Source organism: Gracilinanus agilis, chromosome 1 (genome assembly GCF_016433145.1).
Source record: "Gracilinanus agilis isolate LMUSP501 chromosome 1, AgileGrace, whole genome shotgun sequence".
NCBI lineage: Eukaryota > Metazoa > Chordata > Mammalia > Didelphimorphia > Didelphidae > Gracilinanus > Gracilinanus agilis.
The window spans coordinates 180,497,560-180,512,087 of NC_058130.1; the positions used below are offsets into that span (position 1 = coordinate 180,497,560).

General features: G+C 33.3%; 1 protein-coding gene across 2 annotated transcripts in view; it reads left to right on the plus strand.

Moving 5' to 3' along the window:
• The window catches only part of PARN (poly(A)-specific ribonuclease), a 191,763-nt gene that overhangs the window by 118,290 nt on the left and 58,945 nt on the right, over positions 1-14,528 (plus strand). For both annotated transcript variants that reach the window (XM_044659120.1, XM_044659112.1), the window contains exon 22: positions 9,779-9,968. In XM_044659120.1, the coding sequence (XP_044515055.1) occupies positions 9,779-9,968 (190 nt within the window). The remainder of the gene's footprint in view (positions 1-9,778; positions 9,969-14,528) is intronic.

Below are 14,528 nucleotides of genomic sequence, written 5' to 3' on the forward strand. Positions count from 1 at the left end.
AGGACAGACTTTTTTTTTCTCATAGCAGTGGTTAACAATATTTTTTTTTTCCTGGTTACTACATGATTCTTCTATTATCCAGAAGCTTATTCTACATTTTAGAAGACTCAATAACAACTCCTCCAGTTGACCAGATCCCTTTAAAAGTTGCTTTATTTTCTGGGGGTTAATCATACAGCAGTAGTTTGTCAGTTTGATGTTAACTTACATTTTCCACTCGCTTTTTCCTTAATCTGTGGATGTGACTGTCTCTGTCTCATTGTGAGCTTGAAAGATCCAGCTGCTCTAATATCTCTAACAGTCATTTAATTTTGCTCTTTAAAACCTACAATTTATGTACATTTCCTTGGAGTAATATCCATTCCCCCAAATCACAGAATTTAAAACCCAACCAAAAAGAGCAATGAAATGCCTTAGCAGAGCTTGGAAATTAGCCTGATTCTTCTCTGTTCAGGTCAGTCTACAATCAATAGAAACATACACAGAATAAAACTAGGTTAGAATTGTTCTGGGTCCCAAATAACTTGCACACCACTTCTGTAGTATAGTGTCCTATACTTTATAGTGACTCAATAAAGTATTTAATAACTATATAATTAGGTGAATTAAATTTATATGTGAATTCAAAGTAATTAATATATGCAAATGTAGGTTGCTCCAAGAGATGTTTATGTTGTACTCTCTTCCCTCTCTCTATCCTCCCTATAACTCACCTTAGAGATAGAGAGAGAGGAGATGATTGAAGAAATCTACTATCAGTTTCAAGTGACATTTATATTATACTCTCTTCCCTTCTCTACAACTCACTTTAAAGAGGTAGAGAGAGAGGAAATGATTGAGGAAATCTACTATCAGTTTTGCCAGAAAATATTTTTCAAAGTAGCATTTTGTTTCACATTGTCAATTCTACTGCTGAATAACTTGGCTATCATGCAAAAGAATGATGAATTTGCTGGCAATGGCAACATTCTGATGTTCTGTGATGCTGCATATAATTAATTTCCCAACTACTCTTAAACTTTGTCATTCAATCTTTTACCTTTACGATTTGTTTTGTAACCAGTTTGTCATCTTATTAAGTAAAAGTATAAAAGCTTATGAGGACTTGTTCTTTATTGAAAAAGAGGCTGTAATCCTGTAAATGAAATATCCTTCCTTCTTTCTCCAGTAATATTTTTCAGTTAGGTAGTTTTAAAGTTTCTGTTCACAGTATGATGTTTTTATGGTTAAATATTAACTTGAAAAGTAATTCTCTACTGAATAAATTATATTTCACCTTTATTAGCAAAAGCCTCACCACTAAAACAAAGTATTTTCATTCATCTATTTTTTATTGGTTAGTTTGTTTATAACAAAAACCTAATTTGATATTAAATTAATAACATTTTATTCTTTAATGTTACAAACCTAATTAGCCATCAAGTCAAAATTGTCAGAAAAAAAGAATACAACAAAAACCTAAAAATACATTATTTTATCAACATATTTATTAAGAAGCTATATTCACCTTTGGGCTAGTTAGTTGGTGGTGATGAATTCTTTGATCATTACAAAACTTTAATATCCAGAAAAATATAAAAATTCTACCCTTAAATTCTGTGTAGTCCTTTCTGTTTTAGCGGCAATGATGTTAAAGTGGTAGAAAGGAGGAGATTTGTTAATGATTTATTTTTAGAACATGTATATTAACCTAATAGTTGATCCTCTAAATATAAAATCATTGTCCATTGAGCAGTGATCTGTCAAAAAACTTTAAATGTCTGCTGCATGTTCATTTCTATTAGTGCCACATGCTTAGGATACAAAGATAAAAGTGTATCAAAATGAACACATGACCTAGACATAAAGGGAGATATAAGCAAATTAGAATAGGGAACTTATTGCCTATCAGAGTTATAAGTAAGAGAAGAATTTATGAATAAAAAAGAGATAGAAAACACTGTGAAATATAAAATGGATAATTTTTAATACATTAAATTGAAGAGGTTTGTAAAAATAAAACTAATGTAGCCAATACAAGAAGGAAAGCAGTAAGTTGGGAAACATTTTTATAGACAGTTCTTAGATAGAGGTTGCATATCTAAACTACTTATAAAACTTTGTTAAATATAAGAATATGAGCCATTCTCCAAATGATAAATGGTCAAAAGATATTAAAGACAGCTTTTGGATGAAGGAATCAAAGCTAAAAATAATTATATGAAAAAATGTTCGATCATTATTGATTAGAGAAATGCAAATCAAAATAATTCTGAGATATTTCCCACCTATCAGATTGGCTAAAATTATAAAAGGGGTAAATGACAAATGTTAGAGGGGATGTGAAAAAATGGGAACACTAATATACTGTTGGTTGAACTGTGAAGTGATCCAACTATTTTGGAGAACAATCTGGAATTATACTTTTAAAGAGTTATAAAACTGTGTATATTCTTTGATCCAGCAATACCACTATTGGGTTTATTTCCTAAAGTGAAGAAGTAAAAGCATCTGTATGTTCTAAAATGTTTATATCAGCCTCTTTTTGTTGTGTAAAATTGGAATTTGGGAAATGACATTTAAAAGTATATATATACATATATATTTTCTATGGACACGTGGGAACTATCAAACTACATTTCCCGTGGTCCAACGGGTTTCTGGTTCTGGTTCTTTGGGCATGGGAATGCCTGCGTCACCACGCAGAGGACAGTTTAAATGGGAGGAGAATCGAAAGTAAGCTCTTTGGCTAGCAGGCGCGGGAAGAGACTAGAGGTAACAATAATGGCGGGGACGGCAGTTTTGAATTCTTACAAGCGCATGGTCTAATGATTTTACCAGCATGGCCATGGCCTTAATTAAAATACTAATTTCTATATTTATATCAGTCTTTATCATTTTTAATCATAACAGTTGACAAAGATCTTGAAATTGAAGGGATGCCCATCAGTTGTGGTATATGATTGTGATGGAATACTACTGAGCCATAAGAAGTTACACCAGTTAATTTTGGAAAAACGTGTAAAGACTTAGTTGAAATTATGAAGCGTGAAATGGACAGAACCATAATAAAATAAAACCAAAATAAAAATAAACAGAACCATGTATTATATACAGCTAAAGAAATATTGCTTGAGGAGACTCATGTATGTCTTATCTCTAAAGAAAGAACCGATAAATAGAAATAAGATATATTTTATATATACATATATCTTTTTGTCATATGATGTCTTCTCTAATGGGGGAGGCAAAAGAGGGTTGGAGTTAAGTGAGTATATTAATATTTTAAATGTTACAAATAGATTAAAAAATAAAAGTGTAATAATAGTCTCTGCCCTTGTTCAGTTCTTCACGACCCCATTTGGGAATTCTCTTGGCAAGAATACTGAAATGGTTTGTCATTTCCTTCTTCAGGCATGGAGAACATTGTAAAGGTATGGAGGTAGAAATGGAATGGGAAAGACTAGTTTTGTCGGATTGTAGGTTATGTGAAGGAAAGCATAACAAACCTAGAACTTTAAGCAAGAGCCAGATTGTAAAAGGCTTTAAGTGCCAGAGAAAATTGTATTTTGTCTTGCAGGAAGAATGGAACCAATAGAGCTTCTTGAACAGGAGAATAACATAGTTAGACATGGGTTTTAGTATTATCTCTTACGCAGCTTTGTGAAGAGTAGAAATCAGGAAGCTCAATTAGGAAGCTGTTACAGTAAAGGTGATAAAGGCCTGAGTTAGCATGATGGCTATGAGAATAGAGATGGAAACAATATGGAAGTAGAATTGACATGACTTGGCAATTGATTGGTTCTGGTGTCTAGGATAACTTTGAAGTTATAAACCTGGAAAACAGAGTAGATGATGGTGCCTCCAACAGTACAGGGAAGTTTTGAAAAGTAATAGATCTGTGGAGGAAAATACAAAGTTCTATTTTGGACATACTGAGTTTGATATATCTGTAGGACACATTATCTAGTAGATGATTAGAGAGAATAGGGACTAGATGTATAGATTTACATAGAGATGATTATCAAACCTATAGAAGCTGACAAGATGACAGAGAAATCTCTCATATCAATATTAACGTTCTCGTTACTTAAAAGACTACACATCAAAATGAAATTGTAGCTAAATGTCACACTGGACCTTCTTAATATAAAGACAAAATTAATTTCATGGAACTCATCATCTCAAACTGTAGTACTTTTGATAAGTGTAGATCACTACTTCTTTCATATATGAACAGTTGGATTGCGGAAAGTGGCAGAAAAAGAACATTTGTATAAGGAAAATTGATAAAAAATCAAAGGCTGATAAAATTTTAAGATAAGACTAATTGATCTGAGGACCCAGCTAAAGAACCTCCCCTCCTACTGACTGCACCTCTTCGAAGATATGACAATTACTGAGATAATGATAGCTACAGGGTACTGTGACCAATCAGTTTATTTGCATATCTGCTCCTTTAAAGTTTATAAATGGGAAAAAAATAACTTTATAACTTAATTTGTAATGTCACAGTTTTTCTATGGCTGAAAATACAGGCTTTTCTCTACTTCTTGATTCTGCTGAAGGGTAAAAAATCTAGTAGCAATGGCCAAAAATGCTGTCAAAATCATTTCTTCTCTTATTGATATTGTTACCATTGCAATTCCAGTATTCAGATATATAAGAGAATGTATAATTAATAAGCAAATCTTATTAAATGAGATTTTAAAATTGTAACTTCATGATCTCAAACACTTCTTTCTACTAAATGTATCTATATGTGTGCATAAATACATCTAATTATGTCTATTTACTGAAATACATGCATGTTATATTTTTAAATCATGTACATAATGAAAGTTAAATATTATTTCTGCATAATGAATAAATTTGAGTTTATATATTTTTTAAGGTTGGTTTTAAAAAAATATCAGGGGCAGCTGGGTAGCACAGTGGATTTAGAACCATGTCTAGAGACAGGAGGTCCTAGGTTCAAATCTAATTTCAGACACTTCCTAGCTTTGTAACCCTGGGCAAGTCACTTAACCCCCACTGCCTAGCCCTTTCCACACTTCTGCCCTGTAACCAGTACATAGTATTGATTCTAAGGCAGAAGGTGAGGGTTTTTTTTAAAACTATTATCTACTTGTATAAGTATAGGCTTTAACTGATAATATAACCTTGTTGATTTGCTGTAACCACTATTTTATAGGGTCACACATTGGTGAAAAGACCATTTTTGTCTTTGTATGGTTGAGGTGATCCAAAAGGAATGTGAATACCATGTCTATTTAATTACGATTGGAGGTTTTTTTCTATGAAGGATGTTTGTAGTGACTACTAAAATTTCTCTTACATCTTTGAGCATTTGCTCTACTATATATCCCAAGAATCTATCCTCATTTCTATTTCAGATGACATTTTAAGAAACTATCAGTCTATCACAAATCCCTCATCTTTACACACAATTATATGTAATGTGAAAGAAACATTACCAAGGCTTCACCAAATGAAGCAGATGTTTTTCAGACCAAGTAAGTTTTTCTTTAAGGAACTTGAGTATCCACCATCAAATGCTGACCATATGCTTGTATATTGCCACAAAGTAGAGAGCTTAAGCTTAAAATGACAGTGTAGTGAGTACTGCCCTAACTGGGTGGAGTTAAATACCATTTTAAGAGATCTCAAAGCAAATGCTACTCTCTACCATATTTCTGACTAAAGGAGTTGACTTTATCATTATTGTTAATTAAAGGCAGCCCTTTTTGAGGGTGGGACTTGACTTGGGAAATTTGAAGGGGGTGACTGTTTTGCATACGCAGTCCCTGATATTGTGAAATACAAACTAGACTGTTAAGTTGTCAGTTCATTCTGGTATTCATATAAATAAAAAAGTATATAATCTCTTAAACTTTTATTCTTTGTGTGGATTAGAAGTTATAAAAGAAATCTCTTATTATCTTGAGGATGTATACATCAAAGTTAGATATAGACTTAATGTCAATCATGTGCTCAGATATTTCCATTCTTCCTTGTCTTTTTGTTGAAGTTCATGATCATTTTCCTGGTATTCAAGATCCTTCACAGTCTGGCCCTTCCATACTTTTATCTTCTATCTTTCCTTTTAGTTTGTGCTGTAGCTAAACTGAAATATTCTATATAACTGGTACTTTACCATATCTATAACTCTGCTTATGGTATTCCCCATCTCTCTCCCTCCTACTACCCCTGCCATTCTTATTTATCCTTTTTAAGGCCCACCTCAAACACAAGTATCAACTTGATCCCCTAAATCAAAAATAAATTTCCTTTTATGGATCTTAAATAGCATATTTGGAACACCTCTCACAAAATTTAATGCATTATCTAATGCTAGAATTATTTATCTCTGTGTCATATTCTCTTACTAAATTACAGGCTACATGTTGACAATGACTATTTCTTAATCTAAACCTTTTCTCCCCTCTCCTGGTGCTCTGCACAAAATTTGTGAGTAGTAAATATTTGTTGAATTTGGATTTGAATTATTTTAGGTAGTGTTGGTGAATGGTAAGAGTTGCATGTGACCTGGAGTTTTTCCCTTAGTGTGGATAAGCTCATGACCATTTAATTGATAGTGCTCATATAATTTCATTAGAAATTGAAAATGATACTAGGTACTGATAGAATTTACCAAGATTGTGGAATTAATGGTGTGGAATGTTTTTGTTGCTCTGGAAATTACATAAGTAATTAAATCTATTTCAGGGGTCTGAAGACTGAATGGTAAAAAAAGTGTTCATAGTTAAGTGAGGAATCCTTAATAAAGGCCCACATTCCAGCAGTACTAATTCACAGTCCATATCATTTATGGAGTTTTATTTCTTTGATAGTAAAGATATTACTATAGATATCTAGCTATTTTATTTTTAAGGTAAGGCACAATGGGGCAGCTAGGTGGTACAGTAGATAGAATGCCAAGCCTAGAGTCAGTTAATATCTATCTTGAAACATTAGCTTTGTGACCTGGCTGGTCTCAGTTTCCTTACTTGTAAAAAGTGATCTGGGGAAGGAAATGGAAAACCACTTTATTATCTTTGCCAAGAAAACCGAAAGGGGGGGAAAAAAGAATCATGAAGTCAGATACGAATGAAAAGTGACTAAACAACAACAAAAAAGGCACAATTTATGCCATTTGTGTTGAATATGGTCTATGACTTCTCTTAATTTTTAAGATAAACAGCAATGAAAATTTATTTTTATAATAAGAAATTTAAATAACTTGTAAAAATGGAATCCTCTTAGAAAAAAAATTGACATTAAAATAGAAGACCAAAACGTGAAAAGAAGTAGCATTGATTTTGTAACATATAGAGAAAAGTCAAATAATTATTAATATGTTTTATTTCCAAACTATTTGTTTTTTTAAACTCATTTCCTCTTAGAATCGATCAGTTCTGTGTTAAAAGAGCAGTAAGACCAAGTCAGTTGGGGTTAAGTGACTAGGAAGTGTCGAAGGCCAGATTTAAACCCAGGTTCTCCTGTCTCCAGGCTTGGCTTTTTATCCACTGAGCCACCTAGCCATCCCCTCCAAATTATTTTTGAGAAGTATAACTGAAAGATGGCTTTAAGTCATTTTTTCATCAACTGATATGTAAAATGTTAGAATGTGACTGACTAATCAGTCTGCAATATAGTCTTTTAAACAGTCAGGCTAGAAATAGGGGAGGACATCAGTTCACAGCCAATTTATTTTGCTGATTCATGCATTAGAATGATGGCTTTGGGCCAGAGCTTGGTTTGCAGATTAAAGGCTATGAGCTGCAAAGCTACAGGGACTTGAAGGAATGTTGGTAAATTGTTGCTATGTGAAGGCCAGAAATGAAAGTGTGCTATCCTCTTTTTCTTTTTTAAATAATCCTAATACAGCATATGTCGAAATAAATTCCTTCTCTATAAAAAGGCAGTTGTTTGTTACATGCGGTCCAAATAGTCAGGAGCTGAATTGTTGGGAATAATAACACTTATTAATAGATCAGTTTAGCTCATTATTGAGCCTGTTGTCATCTTCGTCATTATGTAAAATATTGTCTCAAACTGGCTTAATTTCCTCTGCAATTAAAATTAATCTTGAGCAAAAGATTATTGCCAATGTAGTCCTTCTCAAACATTCTCTCAAAGTAAACCTGCTGAGTTAAGTAATGAGACTTAAAGAAAAAATTCAGAAAGCTTTTTTTAGCCAAAAAACAATATGGAAAGCATGATTTTAGAATCGGTTGTTTCTCATCACTTTGAAAAAATTAATCCTTTTATAATATCTAGAATTATGCTTATGAGAAATATATGTTGGTGTAAATGAAATTTTGGATTTGAAGCCATAACCAGTTAGAAAAAGGAAAACTAATATTCACTGGTGAGTAAATTTCTTTAAGAGTCTATAAGATACTATACCTGTTTCGTGTTCCCCAAATTTGTTTATGGAGCCACCCTTTATTTCTAGATTGAGTATCCGTTTTGACTTTATTCTGGTGTATGCTGTGAGATGTTAGATATAAAACTTTTAAAAGAGAAAGATAACTTTGTAATTTTTTCATCATAATTCATTACTGGTACCTGGCATATGACTCACGAACCAATCCTGTGTTGTCTGTTCTCTTTGCTTCAGTGCCCCATGACCCCCTTTCCCCATCCCTATAGCTTCAGGTAGGTTCAAGCCATCTAGAGATCAAAAAAAGTTACCAGTTTTTTAAAGTCTACATTTATCAATGTATATTATCTGTATAAACAAATGGAGCTTCTCCTTTACACACTTGCTCTTCTAAAGATCTATTACATGGCAACAGGTATCTGCTCTGAAAGCTCTGAGTAAAGATGATAATTCCTGCTAGTCCTCTTCCTTTAGTGTCTTTTTTTTTAATTGCCTGGATGCTAAGACTGTCTTGGAAGAAGGGAGAGCCTTTTACTTTCTCAGTTTGGAGAAAGATTAATGTTTTGGGGTAGTAGCAGTGGCCTGGGAGAGCAGAAACGTGCAGAAAGGTAGTATTTAGGTAGTCTCATTTGCCAGTAGGTAATTTATTCCTTTTCCCTCATAGTTTTGTAGCCCCCATAATGCCCTAGCTAACAGAGAGTAGACAGAAGAAAAAGTGGCAGCATGGTATCTGCTTATTTTGAGGCATCGAAATTGGCCTAAAGTCAAGATGGGGAAGCCAGAACATAACTATAGCCCTTGAAGTCCAGGTGCTGATGGGTGGGGTGGGGTGGGGTTGGGATGAGAACTAGCAGCTTTGAAGAATGAAGAGAGGAATGTAAGATAAGAAAAGAGAAGACCTATCTGATTATTATAAATCTTCAGTTTGCTAAGTTCAGGATAATTGGGTTTTATTATATTTTATCATGGAAGAAAGGAGAGAAACAAGCATTTATTAAGGCTCTGCTTAGTGTCAAACATTGTGCTAAGTGCTTTTCAAATATGATCTCATTTGATCCTTGTGCCTTGAGAGATAGGAGCTATTATTATCCCCCTTGTACAGTTAGAGAAACTGAGGCAAACTGAGTGAATTGACTCACTCAGGTTTACACAACCAGGCAATATCTGAGGTCAGATCTGAATCCAAGTTTTCCTGGTTCTGGGATCGGCACTCCGTGCACTGTGACACCTAACAGACACTATGTTAGCTTTCACTACTGAGTTTTTATACTTTTTGAACTAATAACAATTTCTATCTTCTGTGTGTATTTAATGGATTCAAAGAGAGAATACTTCTGGGACAAATTAAATTATATAAAGTACCTTTTTCTTTCTTTCTTTCTTTCTTTCTTCCTTTCTTTCTTTTGGTAGCCGTCAATACCAGCAAGTATGCAGAAAGTTATCGGATCCAGACTTATGCTGAGTATGTTGAAAAGAAACATGTGGATAAACAGAACAAGAGAAAATGGACAGAAAATAGTTGGAAGGAGGTTGAAAGAAAGCGATTAAAAACACAGTGTACATCATATATCCCACAAAGTCGGTATTACTGTGTTAACAGGTAAGAAATATTTGGCTTTAGGTCATTAGTAAATCTTGCTATAATTCAGTTTATTAAATTGGTATTGGGTGGAAGGGATAAATTTGATACATTTGTATCGATTTTTCTTTTTGTTCCTCATAGAATTCTAAATGGAGAAACTGACTTTTGAGGAAGAATTTGTTTTCCCACTCAGCTAGAATATGTAATCAGCACTTCAGTCTTCAAACCAGCATAGTTCCATAGCTATATGCAAAAGAGTGACATTACGACTACCTAACAAGTGTTTGAAACATTCCTATTATTGACAGTTTTAGTGAAACCCCAAACTTTTTATAGTCCTCACTAGCAATACAAATAAATTGTGTATACTTCATTGTGAAAATCCAGTTCTTTTTTACTTTGTTCTGAGCATATGGGACAATGAAGGACTAAAATAATAAGCTTACTAGAACCTTTTGCCCCTCATTTCCTAATGCTCATGCATACCAGGACAATGTAGGGCTGACCTGTAGACAAATAGTTGTTAATCTCTGGTTTAGAAGGTAGGAACTTGAATTTGGGTTATGTTATTGTTTTACATTTCCTACTCCTTTCCATATCCTGAATTGTTTCTTAAGAGTTATTATAAACAAGATGCTGGATTGGAGATTTTCTTCCACATCTTTGGTAGGAAATGTATCAATCCAAATCCTGATTTTCCTCATACTAAATATAGTAAAGATGTTTAAAATTAGACCTAAATTAATCATAAAAAGAGTATATTATACTTCTCACAGAGGCAGTAAGAGACTTTTCTTGATGTTCTTTTCTGTGTAAGAGTTTAATAAAGGAAAAAAGAAAGATCATATAATAAAATGCATTAGTGTGAGACTGAGACTATATTACTACAATAGGAATAGATAATACACTAATTATGAAATAGAGAAATAGAGAGAAGTTAAAAATTGAAGCAGTTGTGATTTAGAAAGTCACTCAGTTTTCCATGGGCAGTGTTGTTTAACAAACCAATAGCTGCAGATGTGAATCACTTTAAATTACCTTTAGAGAACTGACTTTGAGATTTAGCTAGCTAGAGCTACTTGACATCTTAATCTTTCCTCTTGGTATCTAATGTTGCTAATGCAAATAGATTTCCATCTCTTCCCTTGTTTGCATGTATATTGTTGGTAATTTATATTTTCTTTCAGTAGTAGAATCAGGTTCTAAAATTATACAGGGCTTTGTACTTGACAAATAGAAATAATATAGAGCTTGTATTTTAGGGAAACTGGCCTGGAAGTAAATTTGTCTGAATAGAAAAAGATGAGATTTAGTTTAGAAGTACCGTGAAGTCCAAATGTACATAAACAATGTACATGGAAAATATTTTCTATAGAATCAAATGTGGATAAATTAATGAAATTATAATTAGTGGAAGTAGTTCTCAAAAGTTACTGACACAAAGTTATTCAAAGCAATAGATTATTGAGCATCTGATTTAGTTTGGTTACCTATAAATACTTCCTTGCTTCCAACCTTTCTTGTCTTCCTTCCTATAAGTTTGAAGTTGTAAATTTAGAACATGGTAAAGCTCCTGGGTATTAGTAACCATGAAGTATTTACCAAATCATGTATTAACTAACCATGAAGTATTTACCAAATCATGTATTGAATTTATTTGCATTAGATTAGTAGCTTTCTAAAGTAACTATGTAATTTGCAATTGGAGCTGCAAAACAAAGTTATTTCCAAGCCTCGTAGAAAAAATAATGCTTCATTGAACTGGTTATAATAAATAATCCTATAAAATATATTCTTTCTTTGAGCCTCATCTATTTAAAGTTGCCATTTTAAAAAAAATTACTTTTTTATTTGCTGTTTGCATCTTTGTTTGATCAGCAGCAGTGTGGTATCCTGGTAAGGTGTCAGGGGTTAGACCAGTCATTTAATCTCTCTAGACCTCTGTTTCCTTACCTATAAAATCAAAGAGTTGGACTAAGATTCCATGTAGTTCTTAACCTATGAATGAATTTGAAATTATTCTTCAACTCTTCTCAGTATTTCCCATTTTGGTATTCTAATCATCAAAAAAAGCTCACCCAAATTCCCAGACCACTGAGAAAAACAACACAACCCAGGAACCTGGAAATGGTAAATTTAGATAGACAGATAGATACACACACAAGCACACACATATGCACACATCCCCCTCATTATTTTGTCTACTGATTTAAAACAAGTCCTTTTACTTGTTGATTTACTGAAGAGGTGGTATAGTGTACTAGAAAGAGCAGTGGATTTGGAATTAGTGAACCTAGCATTGAACCAGGTTTTACTAGTTGCTAACTCTGTAATCAGAACCATCCACTTCACCTCTTAGCTCTGCTTTTTCTTCTGTGAAATTGAGATAAAGATAGTATTGTCTCTCTCTACTGGATTTTTGTGAGAATACAAACTGGGAGTGTGATTTCTAACACGTTATTCTGCTCAGTTTCATCAGATTGTTTTTAAACAATATACATATCCCACAGAGTATTATAAAAGAACTTTACATATAAGAGATATAACTATGGAATAAATCTATTTCCAGGTTTATGTGAAAATTCCCAATGAAAAAGTCAGTATAAAAAAGTTGTATAAAAAAATTTTAGAGAAACTAGTATTGCATCATTGGATCTGGATTAAACACATGCACAAGCATCCATGTGCAACTTTAAATCTAATTGAAAATGTGATTTATTCAGGTTTGTTTAAAATCTTAAAATTGTGGATGACATATCAACTTTCTGTTCAGTGATTAATACACTCACTGAGAATCATCTGTAGGGCTTTTTAAATTTGGCACCATTCCTATTCAAAGCAGTTTCTTTCCAATTACAAACTCTTCCTATCCAAATTAGCATGATCTGTAGTATCTTTTGGAAGAAAAACTTTTATAAGCTACTTGCCTTTAGTTTTCCCTGTGCTGTACTTAAATGATTCATTTTATTTTTTTTCTGAGATTAGAACTGATTTCATCTTATACATCACAGAATGCAACTTTACTTAATTGTTTTAAATCTGTTTACATAATCATTTCATTTATTTTTATCTAGAGATGAACAGGGTTTTTTTCTTCAGGTTTATGAGCTCAGCAACATTTATCATGTAGTTAATCATATTTTCTCCTCCTAATTTTTCTAAGTTTTGGAGGGAAGACATTTTTACTTTCTCTTTGCTTTTCCATTCTTCCCTTCTTTCTAGTCTCTCTCCCTCCTTTCTGAGTCTCCTTCCTTCTTCATTTCTACCTCCTACCTTTCTTGGCTTTCTTCATGTCTCAGCTAAAGTCCTACCTTCTTTTCTTGATCTTCCTTAATGCTAGTACCTTCCTTCTGTTGATTATCCCCAGATTGCCTCCCCTATTAGACTGGAAGCTCCTTGAGAACATGGACTATCTTTTGCCTTTTTTTTGTATTCCCCAGAACTTATTTAGCAGAGCACCTTGCACATAGTGGGAGCTTCATAAATTACTTGTGTGCTGGCATACAAGAAAGTGTGTATATATCACCACCACCACCACCACCACTACCACCTTCCGTTGCTCCTTAGGAATTTCTTGGGAGTTGCCATGGTGAGGAATGAGTGACTTAAACTTAAATGAACACACATTTGCTCCAAAGAGGAATGGATATATGTCACATGTGCTTCTTTTTAGTGGTCTTAAATATTTCCAAAATGGAAAGTGGAGAAAGTGAATCAGGAAATCTGGTTCATTTTAAGCTTATATATTTGTTCTTTCAGCAATCATTTATTAAGTATGTACTCCTTGCCAGATCCTCTGATAGGAGCTCAGGATACAAAGACAAAAATAAAAATAAGCCCGCTCCTCAAGAAGCTTACATTATATTGGGGATAGATAGATAGATAGATAGATAGATAGATAGATAGATAGATAGATAGATAGATAGATAGATAGATAGATAGATAGATAGTGTGTATATGTATGTATATATACACGTAAGTAGATATATAATACATACAAAATAATTTCAGAGAGAGACAACTGAGGAATCAGGGAAGGGTCGTGTAGGAGATGGCATTAGAATATCACTTCAAAGAATACTAAGGATTTTTAGAGGGGGTGGTGAGGATAAGGAGGGAGGGTATTCTAGGCATGAGAACAGCCTACTGCAAAGGCATGGAGTAAAAGATGGAATTCCATCTTGGTGTGAGAAACACCAAGAAGACCAATTTGGCTGGACTTTAGTAAATGTGGAAAGGGATTCATGTAGTAAGTCTAAGAAAGGTAAATTGAGTCAGATTTTGAAAGACTTTAAATGCCAAACAGGAATTTGTATTTTATCTAATAGCAATAAAAAGCTATTGGACTCTTGAGCAAGAGAGTGACATAATCAGGCCTGTACTTTAGGAATAGTAATTTGACAGTGGTGTGGAATGGAATTCAGTCAATTAACAAGCATTTATTAAACTCTTTATCTTATGTGAGGCACCATGTTAAGATCTAGGGGTATGAAGAAAGAAAGACAAGAACAGTCCTTCTTCTTAAAGAACTTATATTCTAATAGGGATGCAAATAAGGATGTTTGGAGTGTTCAGAGA